This window comes from Mauremys mutica, chromosome 13 (genome assembly GCF_020497125.1).
Source record: "Mauremys mutica isolate MM-2020 ecotype Southern chromosome 13, ASM2049712v1, whole genome shotgun sequence".
NCBI classification, from domain to species: domain Eukaryota; kingdom Metazoa; phylum Chordata; order Testudines; family Geoemydidae; genus Mauremys; species Mauremys mutica.
In genome coordinates this window covers 31176683-31192090 of record NC_059084.1, presented here as the reverse complement: position 1 = coordinate 31192090, position 15408 = coordinate 31176683, and the positions used below count along the sequence as shown (strand labels likewise).

The 15408-nt window shown below is 46.7% G+C and overlaps 1 protein-coding gene across 3 annotated transcripts in view; it reads left to right on the top strand.

The window, feature by feature from the left end:
• The window catches only part of RALGAPB (Ral GTPase activating protein non-catalytic subunit beta), a 145832-nt gene that overhangs the window by 20997 nt on the left and 109427 nt on the right, over nt 1–15408 (top strand). For all 3 annotated transcript variants that reach the window (XM_044985326.1, XM_044985327.1, XM_044985325.1), the window contains exons 4-6: nt 820–983; nt 1765–1951; nt 13742–13873. In XM_044985326.1, coding sequence (XP_044841261.1) covers nt 820–983; nt 1765–1951; nt 13742–13873 — 483 coding nt within the window. The remainder of the gene's footprint in view (nt 1–819; nt 984–1764; nt 1952–13741; nt 13874–15408) is intronic.

Here is a 15408-nt window from a genome sequence, read left to right as displayed (position 1 = left end):
TCCTGTGCAGGTCACAACAGCGGCTCGCTCAGCATCCATAGTCTCTTCCTTCTAAGAGCTTCCTTACTTGTGGCAGACACTACTCAGAGGAACCTGCGAGGGGGGGCCTCAGTAGGCTCTCTCCAGGTGAACTCCCAGGCAAACTCCTTCTGTTTGCCTCTCTGCTGTTTGCTGCTCAGCTGGTTCGCAGCATATTATACAGCATATTGCACAATAGGATCCCCATCCTGACTGAGCTTCGTGTAATATACATATTAAATAAGGATGCTGTGACTATAGATAGGAGTAGGTGAAAGTCATCATTCCTGGGATGAATGGGTGAGGAAGATTTGGGACTGGTTTATTTGGTAAGCTTTGTAATTTACATGTGCCTGGAATAATTAGGAACACTCTTAAAAAATCAAAATAATACATACCACACTTTAATTCTGCCTACCCCATATGTGTCTTTATGCGTTTTACATGATCTCATGGCATTAGGTGATGAGCCATTCACTTAGCAATTGGAATATAATGCAAAGGAGCTCTACTTTCTCTAACTGTAAATGTGTACATTGTGTAGCATTTTGTATGAGTGCATGTTTGTGTAGTGTCATATGAAAGAGCTATTGTACTATATACTTCACTGCACTGAGGCAGACTTCAATTCCCATGAATCACCTTAGCTCAAAGTTTGGTTCAGTAATCTTGCCATTTTAAGTTCTTTTGCATTTTAGGTGAATTTTAGGTACTGTAGTCAATCTCAAAGTTACAGTGGGTGTTGGTTTTGTTTTTTTTTTGTTTTTTTTTTGAGAGACTCATAGTGTTCTTCTCTTATAGGCAGGACCCGGGGTCCAGTCAGAATAGACTATGCTTGCAGGTTTTGAAGGCTGTCCAGAAATTGGCTCGTGAGTCAACCATCATGGCTCGAGAAACTTGGGAGGTTTTATTGTTGTTTCTCCTACAGATTAATGACACTCTTCTGGCAGCTCCCACTGTGCAAGGTTTGTGTCTTAACTTTTTTTCATTTGCTTCTCTTATGGATATAAGGGATGTTGGCCCCTGAGTGTAGTTTGTTTTCATGTTGAAAAACAATCAAAAGTTGCTGGTGGCCATGTAAGAACAACAACCCATCTCTAGTATTTAAACTCTGAATTAAAGTTGGATGGCCTGAAACTGAACCTGCTTAAACAATTTTTGTCCTATATAAATTGTCAAAACATACTCTGCAAGACACATGATGGTCCATCCAACTATAAACTCAGATTACTGGGTTTTCTGTCTTGGTGGTCCCATAGTTCTGTCTGTCAGCTACATATTTTTATTTTCCCTTAGCTAGAGAGGTAGTATGAAGACATGTCAGTATCTGCCCACCTGTAAACTAATAAGTTCATGGTCAGATCTCTCTCTCTCTCTCTCTCTCTCTCTCTCTCTCTCTGTGATGTGTTACTGTGATGATAATATGTCTAAGTAGGTGAATCCCTTGTTGTATAGGTGTTCGCATTACCCATATGGCTTGGCTTTACACTGTCAGTTATTAACATTTCGACTTTTTAAAAGCATGGATGCACCTGTAGAAAGTAAGCAAATGGTACTGTTGTAGATCAGAATAGATTTAAGGGTATTTAAACATTGCTTATAAAATGAAATCTATATAAATTCAAAGTGATATGAGCATGATAGCCATGAGATTCCTTTTAGGATTAATAGGGTTTCCTAGGGAGATGGCTGAAAGAGCTCTAGCATCTTAAATGGCTTTAAATGTTTGTTTTGTTCCTGCATAAGGTGGCATTGCTGAAAATCTGGCCGAGAAACTGATTGGTGTGCTGTTTGAAGTGTGGTTGCTAGCTTGCACTCGGTGCTTTCCAACACCCCCTTATTGGAAAACTGCCAAAGAAATGGTGGCCAACTGGCGGCATCACCCTGCTGTAGTGGAGCAGTGGAGCAAGGTTATCTGTGCCCTTACTTCCAGGTAGGTGAAACTTCAAAAGAAACTGACATTGAGATGAACACACTTACAGTGTATGTTGTTCAGCCAGTTTTCTGTGATAATGGAGTCTTTCATAGCTCTGTATTTTCTGTTCATTTGTGGAATGCAGTTTTAAAGGGACAAATATATTCCAATATTTGCAGAATAACTGCATGTCCATTATTTCATAACTGCAGCTACAGTAACCATATCTATCATATGGTTGGTCACACTTTTTTGCAGATAATAGCAAATTTGAATGAGCAGCTCATCCAAAACCTTTTGGTAAACAAAGCAAATATCTACTAAAACCAGGTAAACTTCAATATCTATGAAGTTTGGTTGTATGGAATTTTTTTTTTAATGTCCATATTTTTAGTAAATGTTAGCATTCCATAAATGAACAGTTCAGTGTACTGTCTTTTTGTATCTGTGTATAATCTTAATATCTCTGTTATCCAATGCGTTACATTGTTACCTAGTCTTGTTACAATAATTTTTTTTGCCCTCTGCAGGATGTGATCATTCCCCTCTATTCAACATTGTTGAGGCCTCCATCTGAAGTACTGTGTCCAGTTTAGGGCCCCACACTACAAATAGGATGTGGAAAAATTGAAAAGAATCCAGTGGAGGGCAACAAAACTTATTAGGAGGCTGGAACACATGACTTATGAGGAGAGGCTGAGGGAACTGGGATTGTTTAGTCTGCAGAAGAGAAGAATGAGGGGGGATTTGATAGCTGCTTTCAACTACCTGAAAGGGGGTTCCAAAGAGGATGGATCTAGACTGTTCTCAGTGGCACCAGATGACAGAACAAGAAGTAATGGTCTCAAGTTGCAGAGGGGGAGGTTTGGGTTGGATATTAGGAAAAACTTTCACTAGGAGGGTGGTGAAGCACTGGAATGGGTTACCTAGGGAGGTGGTGGAATCTCCTTCCTTATAGGTTTTTAAGGTCAGGCTTGACAAAGCCCTGGCTGGGATGATTTAGTTGGGCATTGGCCCTGCTTTGAGCAGAGGGCTGGACTAGATGACCTCCTGAGGTCCCTTCCAACCCTGATATTCTATGATTCTATGACTCTCTCCAATCTGTCCACATCCTTTCTGTAGCGGAAGGCCCAAAACTGGATGCAGTACTCCAGATGTGGCCTCACCAGTGCCGAATAGAGGGGAATAATCACTTCCCTCGATCTGCTGGCAGTGCTCCTACTAATGCAGCCCAATATGCTGTGAGCCTTCTTGTCAACAGTGTGCCCTTGTTGCCTCATATGCAGCTTCTCATCCACTGTAATCCCCAGGTCCTTTTCTGCAGAACTGCTGCTTAGCCAGTTGGTCCCCAGCCTGTAGCAGTGCATGGGATTCTTCTGTCCTAAGTGCAGGACTCTGAACTTGTCTTTGTTGAACCTCATCAGATTTCTTTTGGCCCAATCCTCCAATTTGTCTAGGTCACTCTGGATCCTATCTCTATCCTCCAGCATGTCTACCTCTCCCCCAGCTTAGTGTCATCCGTGAACTTGCTGAGGGTGTAATCCATCCCATTATCCATGAAGATGTTGAGCAAAACCAGCCCCAGGACTGACCCCTGGGGCACTCCGCTTGATACCGGCTGCCAATTAGTGAAGCCATTGATCGCTGTCCACTGATCCTGACGATCTAGCCAGCTTTCTATCTACCTTATAGTCCATTCATCCAATCCATTCTTCTTTAACTTGCTGGCAAGAATACTGTGGGAGACCTTATCAAAAGCTTTGCTAAAGTCAAGGCATATCCCATCCACTGCTTTCCCCATATCCACAGAGCCAGTTATGTCCTCATAGAAGGCAATCAGGTTGGTCGGGCATGACTTTTCCTTGGTGAATCCATATGGACTGTTCATGATCACCTTCCTCTTTTTCAAGTGCTTCAATATGGATTCCTTGAGGACCTGCTGCATGTTTTTTCTAGGGACTGAGGTGAGGCTGTAGTTCGTCAGATTCTCCTTCAAAGATTGGCACTATATTTGCCTTGTTCCAAGTGTCTGGAACCTCCCCCGATCACCATGGGTTTTTCAAAGATAATGGCCAATGGCTCTGCAATCACATCAGCCAACTCCCTCCACACCCTCGGATGCATTGGATCCGGCCCCTCGAACTTGTGCATGTCGACCTTTTATAAATAGTCTTTAACCTGCTCTTTCACCACTGAGGGCTACTCACCTCTTCCCAATACATACATATATATACACATATTTGTGAGGCATCTTTTATTTTGCACAACTAAATACACAATTCTTCTGGCTATTTTTAGCTGCTTAGATGTAGCTGTGTTTGTGTTTTTATGATTCACTGATTTGAAAACAGTTGTAACTCCCTTAAAGCATGCATCAGTGTTCTGTTCCACTGCTACTCCATACGCTTTATGCTCAGATCTTACAGCCCTCTGATGTCTAACAGTTTTAATGCCACTCATATATAGTAACCTGTGGTTCTGTGACATTTGTGTAAAATGTAGTACTTCTGTTGTGGATTTGTTTGCTTATTTAAATCTAATATATAAAGAGCTGACTTTTTTTATGCTAACCTTAAGCTCAGTGGTGCTTCAAGTGTGCATGAGTACCTTTAGCCCAAAGACATTCTAATCCAACTTCCAAAGGGTAAAGTGACTTTTTAATAAATAACTTTCCTGAATTTGGCTGCTAGTAATATGCTCAGAGTAGGTTTCCTGAATCAAAACAGTGGTGATTGGCTAGTCACATAGGAGTTCATGTGCATGTAAAAATGTAATATTTTGATATCTAAGAGTATTTCTTCACTTCAGAATTAATTGGGAATCTTCTGAGATGTTGCCCTTTACCGGCTCTCCCACCAGAAAACAAACCTTGCACCCAAATTTAGTCATGCTCTAAACCCAGGCTAGTTGGCCCTGCGGGAGTATAGGCTAGACTCAGGTTCTGCTTTCACTTGAACTGGTAACCCACCCATTTTGCAGTGAGGACACAGGCTAAATTGCTCACATGCTGGTAGTCTTCCAGTGCCTTCCCACAATTTGCCCCTTGTGCTCATAAGGACAGACAAGTTCTCCCACAGTTCACTGGGAAAGAATCCCAGAGCAGCTCAACTTTATTGCACCACCAAGAACCATAGGATGTGCCCCCAGCACCCCTAGTGAGAGACATGGGTAAGTGTAGCACCAGTGAAGACACTAACTCGGGTAGGGCTTTGCAGTGTGGTTGCTTAGACCTGGGCTAGGTGACCTTGGGTTCTGAATCCGGTCACCTGAGTTAACTCTGCAGTGAAGATATACCCCACTGTGTTAGGGGAACTGGTTCAAGAGTTAAACCTTAACATAGCTCATATTTTGAAAGCAATTAAATTACTGCCCAACATGAATCTGTCTTCAGCATTTACCAAGTGCAAATCACTATAATGTCTAGGTGTGAAAATACAATTTTAAGAAAAGCGTAATCACCCAGTTGGACATTGCTCTTGCTGTCCTACAGTTTGGCCTCTTAGACTTGATTTTCTTCCCTTCTTTCCTGCTCTTCCTAGTATAACAAATTTGCTGCTATGAAAAGTGTGGCCTGTGACCTGAGGTGCCTGGAGTAGCCCAGACTGAAAATGCCACGGTCAGGGCAGGCTGTGAAAGGAGAGTGGATTCTCCCCAAACTGGTGGTTAACCCTATAGTTTGATTCACTAACCAGTCACAAAATTGTGCTCTTGATCCCCCACGCTGGTTATCCAGAAGCTTAAAAATAAATAAATATCACAGCCCCCTTTATTGCATTCCAGTTTCTGGCCCCCAATCCGTGACTGACTAAGTCCAGTAAAGTGAGAAGTTACTTAAGTCTGTTCACTTTACAAAATGTTCTTCTTATCCCCAAAGGACCAGACACAGTAGCAGATCAATACTTGTTTAGAACTTACTCAAAATACAACTCTGCCAGCCAATCCTTTATTATCCAAAACTAAATGTTTTATTATATAAGAAAAGAAACAAAAGAGAAGAGTTGTTAAAGAGTCAAAGCAATTAGATACATGTACATATGACTTCAGAGTTCATATATCAGGTTCTTAACAGCACTGAAGAATTTGCTGGCCTGTAAAGTATTTGTGAGACACATCCAAAGCTTGGATGTGTCTATCAGTCCTTTTTTCAAAGCTTCAATTTGTAGAAAACTCATTCCAGAGGTGAGAAGCAGGATTGAAGACAAACTGGAGATGATGCAGCTGGCTTTTTATATCCTCTGCCATGTGGCTTGTATATCCTTTGTCCCAAACACAAGCTCACAGCACATGGGCATGGAAAAGTATTTGGAGTCCCCTGTCCATAAGCGTGTCCCTACATGTCCCCCAACTAGGTGTAGCCCCTAGTTTCTCTCAATGGATTCGTTGTACAGCTGATTGCCCTTGATGGGCCATCAAGCAGACTGGATAGTGCTGATGCCAATCTGTCTGGGGGTGTCTCCCAGAAACACAGGATAAGTTTGAGATACAGATATAGCACACACATTTATCATTCATGATACAAAGATTAGATATCATATTTGGTAGATTATATCTATTTTTATAACTTTTCCACTGAGGCCATGTAAGGTATATCTTGTATACTATTAATTGCTATTTTGTAATATTGGTATCAGTATTTTAAATGTTCACCCTTATTCCATTGTGATAGACTCAGGCCAGTTGGGTACAGCAGAATAGCTGAAGGCAGATATACTGGCCACTGGATTAACAGTTTTCTGTTCCCTGACTGACCAGAGCAGGAGCTGCTCCAGGCTAATGAGAACACCTGACTCTAACCTGTAAAGAGTCAGGTGAGGCCATTCAGTTAATGTGACCACCTGACTCTAATTAAGGCCCTGCTGTTACTATAAAAAGGGCTCACTCCAGTCAGGCAGAGGAGAGGAAGTGCGGCTGAAGGGCTGGTTACTGAAGACACCCTAAAACATTGTTAAAGGAGCCCTAAGGTAAGGGTGAAGAAGGGAGAAGCAGGAGAGCTGTGGGGAAGTGGCCTAGGGAAATGTAGCAACTCTGGCAGTGAAAGGTTGGCTGCCAACAACTGCTACCATTAGGGTCCCTGGGCTGGAACCCGGAGTAGAGGGCGGGCCCGGGTTCCCCCCCAACCCACCACTACAGAAACAGCTCCTGGAAGGGGAAGTCAGGTCCCTGTCAGGACAGGAGGCTGAACAGAGACTGTGGGAGTTCTCTCACCAACCTCCTTGCAGCCTATGATGAAAAGGGCTCAGTAGACTGTAACCCTGGCCCTAGAGAGAGAAGGGCTCCGTGGAGGGTCACAGTGAGCCACTGAGGCTAAGCATAAACCGCCTAGAAGCGCAGGACCCACAGGAGCAAGGTCAGAGCTCTGCCACAACTGGTGTCAGGAGTGGGATCGTGATTGTTCACAGCGTGGCAGAACAAAGAGGTGGTTACTTTAAAAAAAAAAAAAAAAAAAAAAACCCAAAAAGGGAGAAGGGGGGGGGGGGGGGAAGGGGTGCACTGGGGTTTTTGGTTGTGGGTTTTTTTGGGTTATTTGTACCACCATGGAGGAGGTGGTGAGAGCTCTGGTGCAAGCCACAGTGGCCCAGCAGGAGGCAACACAGGCTCAGGCGATGGCACAACAGGAGTCCATGAGGTTACAGCAGGAAACCAACCAATTATTAATGAGCCAGGCGACCCAAGATCGAGCCCTCCTGTGCGAGGTTGTGGACCAGCTGAAGTTCCTCACCACCCAGGCCCAGAGGTCCAATGGGACGCGAACCCTGAAGGCCACCGGTTGTCTGCCAAAGATGACGGCAGACGATGACGTAGAGACGTATCTCCTCTCATTTGAAAGGACTGCACAGCGTGAGGCATGGCCCCTGGAGCAGTGGGCCAGCATTCTCACACCTTTCTTGTGTGGAGAGGCCCAGACGGCCTACTTTGATCTGCCCACTCAGGATGCCGCTGACTATTACCGGCTGAGGGCAGAGATCCTAGCATGATCCGGGGTGACAGCAGCAGTACGGGCCCAGAGGTTCCAGGAGTGGAAATACAGGGAGAAGAAACCTCCAAGGTCCCAACTATTCGACCTCATACACCTTGTTCGGAAGTGGTTACGGCCTGAGGCATGCAGCCCGGAGGAGATATTAGAGACTTTGGTCATGGACCATTACATGCGGGGGCTGCCGCCAGATCTCCGAAAATGGGTCTGCCAGAACGATCCGTCCACCTATGACGAAATGATCACATTGGTGGAAAGACGGATAACAGCCAGGGTATTAACCCAACTACCCAAGGAAGGCCCCTCATGAAACAAACATTTGACCTCGACCATGGAGGGTCGGGCGGCCAATCCCCCAGGAAGTCCTAGGTGGAAGAAGAGGGAGGTCGAAAACCGGTCAGGAACCCAGAAGAAAGGGAAAGGGCTGAGTGGGGGGAACCCTGGGACTAAATCTCCTAACCCACGTGATAGGGGAATGACTAGAAGCAATTATAGGTGTTATGGGTGCGGGGAGTTGGGGCACATAGCTGCCCAGTGCCCCAATGTCATAGAGCCAAGGCAGTGTAACCTGGGGAATGGGGCAGACTCATGCAGCCTACTCAATATTGTAGGGGTCACAGTCATCCCACATAAATATACAAGGCAGGTAAAGTTGAATGGGGTAGAAACCATGGCACTCAGCACTCCCCGAGTCTATATCACCCTGATTTCGGGTAAATTAGTGAAGCGCAGCCAGTTAATGCAGGCCAAGCGTACAGGGGTAACCTGTGTCCATGGGACTGTTAGCTACTACCCCACCATACCAGTAAAAATTGAAATTCAGGGAAATGTCACCGGTGTGAAAGCAGGGGTAGTCCCAAACCTCCCATACCCCGTGCTCATAGGTAGAGATTTCCCTGGGTTTGGAAACTTGCTCCCACTGGAGGAATTAGAGGGAGAGGAGCTCCCCGAAATTCAGGGGGTTTCTGCAGCAGAATGTCACCTCCCATTTTTCGCAGAAATGTCCCAGGAGCTATTCCCTGTCCCGGGGAAAGGCAGGAAGACCAAAAGAGAAAGAAGGGCGACCAAGGCCTTGGGTACCCGAATCCTGACACAAGGACAGAGGGTCGCCTGTGTAGGCAGACGTACACAGGCAACTGAAGGGGAGGGCCCTGAGACAGAGGAGGGGTCAGAGACCACTTCCAACCCCAATCTCACGGAGCCAGCCGAGAGGGCGGAGACAGATCCCCCAGAGTTCAGGCTGTTAAACCCAGAGAGAGAGACTTTTGGACGGGACCAGGTGGAAGACCCAAGGTACGAGAACGCCAGGAAGGAGATGGCTGAGATAGATGGGGTACCCACAGAGGGAAAGTCCCGGGGGCCAGGGCCTAATTTTGTGATCAAGAGGAATCTCCTATACCGGGTCGTACAAATGCAGGAGCAAGAGGTACGTCAACTCCTAGTCCCCCGGAAACACCAGAAGGCAATATTAAGCCTCGCTCACAGTCACCTTTTTGGAGGACACTTGGGATTGGAGAAAACCCAGGCGTGAATCTTACGCAGGTTCTTCTGGCCAGGGGTACATGAAGACGTCCGGCTGTACTGTGCCTCTTGCCCTGAATGTCAACTGCACAGCACTCGTCCACATCTGAGAGCTCCTCTGGTACCCCTGCTGATCATCGAAGTCCCATTCGAGCGGATCGCCATAGATCTTGTGGGACCGTTAGAGAAAACGACCCAAGGCCACCAGTATGTGCTTGTCATCCTAGACTATGCAACCAGGTACCCAGAAGCTGTCCCCTTACGAAATACAGTTTCCAAGAGCATTGCCAAAGAACTAGTGGCAATCTTTGCCCAGGTAGGGCTACCAAAAGAAATCCTCACAGACCAGGGAACACCATTCATGTCCAAGTTGATGAAGGATTTGTGTTCCCTGCTCCATGTCCAGACGCTGCGGACCTCAGTTTACCATCCACAAACTGATGGTCTGGTGGAAAGATTTAACCGAACCCTCAAGGCCATGATGATAAAGGTGGTAAGCAAGGATGGGAAAGATTGGGACAACCTACTACCGTACCTCATGTTCGCCATCCGTGAGGTCCCCCAAGCTTCCACTGGATTCTCCCCCTTTGAGCTGCTGTATGGACGCAAGCCCCGAGGCATCCTGGACATAGCCAAGGAAATTTGGGAGGAGGAACCCAGTGTGGGGAAGAACATAATAGAACATGTACTACAGATGAGGGATCGGATAGCCCGGGTCACTCCCATAGTGAGGGAACACCTAGAGAAGGCCCAAGAGACCCAGAGAACCTACTACGACCGCCAAGCCAAGCTTCGTCAGTTTCAACCTGGTGACCGAATAATGGTACTGGTACTCACGGCCGAAAGTAAGCTGTTGGCCCAGTGGCAAGGGCCCTATGAAATAGTTGAACCCATAGGGAAAGTAAATAAATTACAAGGTGCGACAACCAGGACGTCAAAAAGTAGAGCAGATATATCATGTCAACCTTCTGAAACCATGGCATGCGCGAGAGGCATGCACAGTGATTCGAGAAGGGCTGCACCCAGGGAACAAAAATCCTGAACAAGTGAGGGTGTCTCCTGATCTAACGACAGCACAGAAGAAAGAGGTAACTGAGATGATTGCCCAATATCACGATGTATTCTTGACAAAGCCAGGTCGCAGAACCGGGACATATCACCACATCATCACAAACCCTGGGGCCAGAGTAACTATGAGGCCCTACCGGGTGCCAGCAGCCAAAAGGGAGGAAATAAAAGCGGAAGTCAGGAAAATGCTGGAGATGGGGGTCATCAAAGAATCCCACAGTCAGTGGTCCAGCCCAATAGTGTTGGTGCCCAAACCTGATGACACCACAAGGTTCTGCAACGACTTCCGTCAACTAAATGAGATATCCCAGTTTGATGCCTACCCTATACCCCGCATAGACGAACTAGTGGACCGTCTGGGGAATGCCCGGTACTTGACAACCTTAGACTTGACGAAGGGGTACTGGCAGATTCCCCTAGCCGAAGATGCAAAGGAAAAGACGGCGTTTTCTACACCAGAGGGGCTCTTCCAATATACGGTCCTTCCTTTTGGACTACATGGGGCTCCAGCTACCTTTCAGCGCCTCATGGACAAGTTATTACGCCCCCATACCAGTTATGCTGCGGCCTACTTGGATGATGTGGTGATTCATACCCCAAACTGGGAGACCCACTTGAAAAAAGTGGGAGCGGTCCTTGATACCTTTCGGCGAGCTGGCCTTACAGCGAATCCTGTTAAGTGTGCTGTAGGGTTCACGGAGGCTAAATATCTTGGCTACGTGGTAGGAAAAGGTCTGGTAAAACCCCAACTGAATAAGTTAGAGGCCATCCAAAATTGGCCTCGGCCAAGGCCTAAGAAGCAGGTCCGAGCATTTCTAGGGGTGGTGGGGTATTACCGGCGTTTCATCCCCCATTTTGCTACAAGGGCGAGTCCCCTATCGGACTTAGTGAAGGCCTGTGGTCCTGATCCAGTCAGATGGTCCGATGCAGCAGAAAGGGCATTCGCGGACTTACGGACTGCCCTCTGCAGTAACCCCGTATTGATAGCCCCAGATTTCAACAAGGACTTTATCTTACAGACAGATGCATCCGAGGTAGGGTTAGGGGCTGTCCTGTCGCAGATGGTTGGGGAGGAGGAACACCCAGTTCTCTACCTCAGTAGGAAACTCCTTCCGAGGGAACAAAAATATGCAGTTGTAGAGAGAGTGCCTCGCTGTAAAATGGGCTATGGAAACGTTGCGTTACTACCTGCTGGGGCGCAGATTTGTCCTTGTGACTGACCATGCCCCTCTTCAATGGATGCAACGGAACAAGGAAAAGAACACAAGGGTGGTTCTTATCCCTCCAACCTTTCCAGTTCCGCATAGAGCACAGAGCAGGGAGTCGCCATGGCAATGCTGATGGCTTATCACGCGTACACTGTCTGGCTGCCCAACCCCTTGGTGTTGAGCAGGGGGGAGGGATATGTGATAGACTCAGGCCAGTTGGGTACAGCAGAATAGCTGAAGGCAGATATACTGGCCACTGGATTAACAGTTTTCTGTTCCCTGACTGACCAGAGCAGGAGCTGCTCCAGGCTAATGTGATCCCCTGACTCTAATTAAGGCCCTGCTGTTACTATAAAAAGGGCTCACTCCAGTCAGGCAGAGGAGCAAGGGAGCCAGAGGAGAGGAAGTGCGGCTGAAGGGCTGGTTACTGAAGACACCCTAAAACATTGTTAAAGGAGCCCTAAGGTAAGGGTGAAGAAGGGAGAAGCAGGAGAGCTGTGGGGAAGTGGCCCAGGGAAATGTAGCAACTCTGGCAGTGAAAGGTTGGCTGCCAACAACTGCTACCATTAGGGTCCCTGGGCTGGAACCCGGAGTAGAGGGCGGGCCCGGGTTCCCCCCAACCCACCACTACAGGAACAGCTCCTGGAAGGGGAAGTCAGGTCCCTGTCAGGACAGGAGGCTGAACAGAGACTGTGGGAGTTCTCTCACCAACCTCCTTGCAGCCTATGATGAAAAGAGCTCAGTAGACTGTAACCCTGGCCCTAGAGAGAGAAGGGCTCCGTGGAGGGTCACAGTGAGCCACTGAGGCTAAGCATAAACCGCCTAGAAGCGCAGGACCCACAGGAGCAAGGTCAGAGCTCTGCCACACCATGCAGCGTCACAGACAGCAGTCTCAATTAGCTCAGATGGGGTACTAGTTGGAGTAGAAAATACCAAGTGAGGTTTTGTTACACCCCCCCCCACATTGGGGGGGCAAAGCATAATTTTGAGAAGAGTAAAAACTTGAGATTGAGGTGGCAGGGACTCAATTTGGAGACGAATGAGACAATTCTGATTGGAATCTGTCTGTCATTTCTCATGGGTTTGCAAGGTAGAGGAATTGGCGGTGGGTTGGATCCTAAGTTTCTTTTGGATGGTAAAAAAGGTTTGTTCCATCGCTGCTTGGCCAGAAGGTTATCACTCTTTCTTTCCAACTGTGACCTCACTTCAGTTTTCCAGGCTTTTACCACCTTGAGATTGGATCATTGTAATGTGCTCTGTGGTGCTATACTTCAAGACAGCTTGGAGACTTCAGCTTCTTCAGATTGTAGTGGGTCTGCTTGCTAAGCTTGGCACCTCATGGAGAGCATACATGGAGAGCCTGGATCTGCACTGGCTCTTTGTTTCCAGGTGTAATTCAATGTGTTGATTCAAATCAATAAAAGCCCTAAGTGGTTTGGGACCTAATTACTTGAGAAACTGCCTCTCTCCTTGTGCGATATCTTGTCAGTTAAAAAACACATGGCACACAAGCTGGTGCTCCCCTGGTTTTAAACAGTGAGGGTGTGCTGGCAGAGTGTTTCCATAGAGGGCCCCGGCATCTGGAATGCCTTCTTAGTCTGACAGAATCCAAGCACACTGAACTTCAGGCATGCTCCAAGGCTAAAAGCTGAAGCTTTTGAGAAGAGTGGGATAGAGAGGGTTAAATCACAGAGTTGGAAGGGACCTCAGGAGGTCATCTAGTCCAACCCCCTGCTCAAAGCAGGACCAATCCCCAAACAGATTTTTGCCCCAGATCCCTAAATGGCCCCCTCAGTGATTGAACTCACAACTCTGGGTTTAGCAGGCAAATGCTCAAACCACTGAGCTATCCCTCAGTGATGTTTAATTTTGAATGGATGACTGTACAAAGTTCATGATTTATTTAGTAAGGTTTGTAAGTAGTTTTTATTTTACATGTGCTTAAAACAATATATGGTGCATCTTTTTACAAATGTAAATACAGTGCAAGTGCGAGGAGTACTAATGCAATGACAGCTTTACTGACTTGTCCCCTAGATTGCTGCGTTTTACATATGGACCTTCATTTCCTCCATTTAAAATTCCTGATGAAGATGCAAGTCTGATTCCTCCTGAAATGGACAACGAGTGCATTGCACAGACTTGGTTTCGCTTTTTACATATGCTGAGGTAATGCAATACTTATAAATGACCATGGTATAAAGCGTTCAAGAATATCAACAAATCCATGTTGGATGTGAGTGAAGTTATCCCAGGAAGGAGAGAGAACTAATGTTAAGTGTCTGAAATGAATAAAGACTACTACAAAAGTGCTCATTGTGACAGTGCCACAAGAACAAGCGCTGTGAGTGGGAGTTAGAACACTTTCTTCTCGTACAACTTTGAACTTACTGATTTTTGCAGAATTTAAGAGTCTGCCTTAAAAAAAAAAAAATTTCCAACTTATGATTTGGAGGAAAAAAATGTGACCTGATTGTCTTACGAGATTGTAAGCAGGAAGACTAAAACAATAGCTCTAGGAGATGTGAATTGCTTCCATTCATCTCAGTGGGGGTATTAAATCTTTGTAGGTCACAGTTTTTAAAATGGGTGTGCATCCTTTTTTTGTTGTTCAAGTGTTTGTTCATGTCCATTCCAATGTAGGTACGCATGTACCACCGCAGGAAAGTTTTTTTTTTTTCTTTTCCTCTCAGTGGTATCCATCATGTCGGCTCTGGTGCCCCTGGAGTCGTGCCCTCATAGCGCCGGCATATAGGGACCTGCCACCCCACCACTTCTTCAATTCCTTCTTACCACCCGTGATGGTTGCTGGAACTTCTGCTCATCCCTTGCATTCTGCAAATGCCTTTTTTTCAGTGGACTTTTTTCAGAAAAAATTGTTCATAGCTACTGTTAGGATTAAGTTAGTAGTTAGCTATGTAGTGTAATACAGGTAGTAGTGATCCCCGCTTAGTGGGGCTAGGCCGCCCTGCACCACAGTATGCCTCAGTCCCAAGGGTTCAAACCATGTGTGACTCACGCCATACCTGTCTTAAGTGCCTGGGAGAGACCCACATGCAGGAATGGTGCAGGAGCTTCAGACCCAGGACAAAAAAAGACAGGGATGCTAGACGTAAGTTTCCCCCATATGGAAGCAGCGCTCCGTCCCCCTTTGGAGCTGCTCAAGGGGAATCGCAACCATGTACTTCTAGGTTAGTAAGAAGTGCTCTGGAGTCTCTCAAGGTGGTGCAGTTAGGGTGACCAGATGAGAGGGAGAAAATATCAGGAGACATGGGGGTGGGTGGGGGTGTCTGCCCAAAGATCGGTCGGGACGCAGGACAAACACCTAAATATCGGGACGTCTGGTCACCCTAGGTGCATTGCCATTCCACATCCCTGTTACCAAGAAAGGACTTTGCTACTGATGGTTTGGGGCTTCCGGCACCGATGTAAGTCCCCAGCACAGAGGAAATCAATTTGGCACGGGACTCTCGGCACCGCGCACAATCGCCGGTGCCTAAGAAAAAGCAGAAAAAGACAGACTGGAGGCACCCTCCAACCCCAAGGTCTGCAGGTGGTAGGGCTTCTGGTAGAGTGCGACCTGTGGTGGACCACTTAGAGGCGCCAACAGGGTGTGCGGCATCATCAACTCCAGCCCTGGAAAGGGTGTTGTTGAGACTGGTACCATTGGACTCCCCGCTAAGGGAGAGCCACCGTGGCGTGAC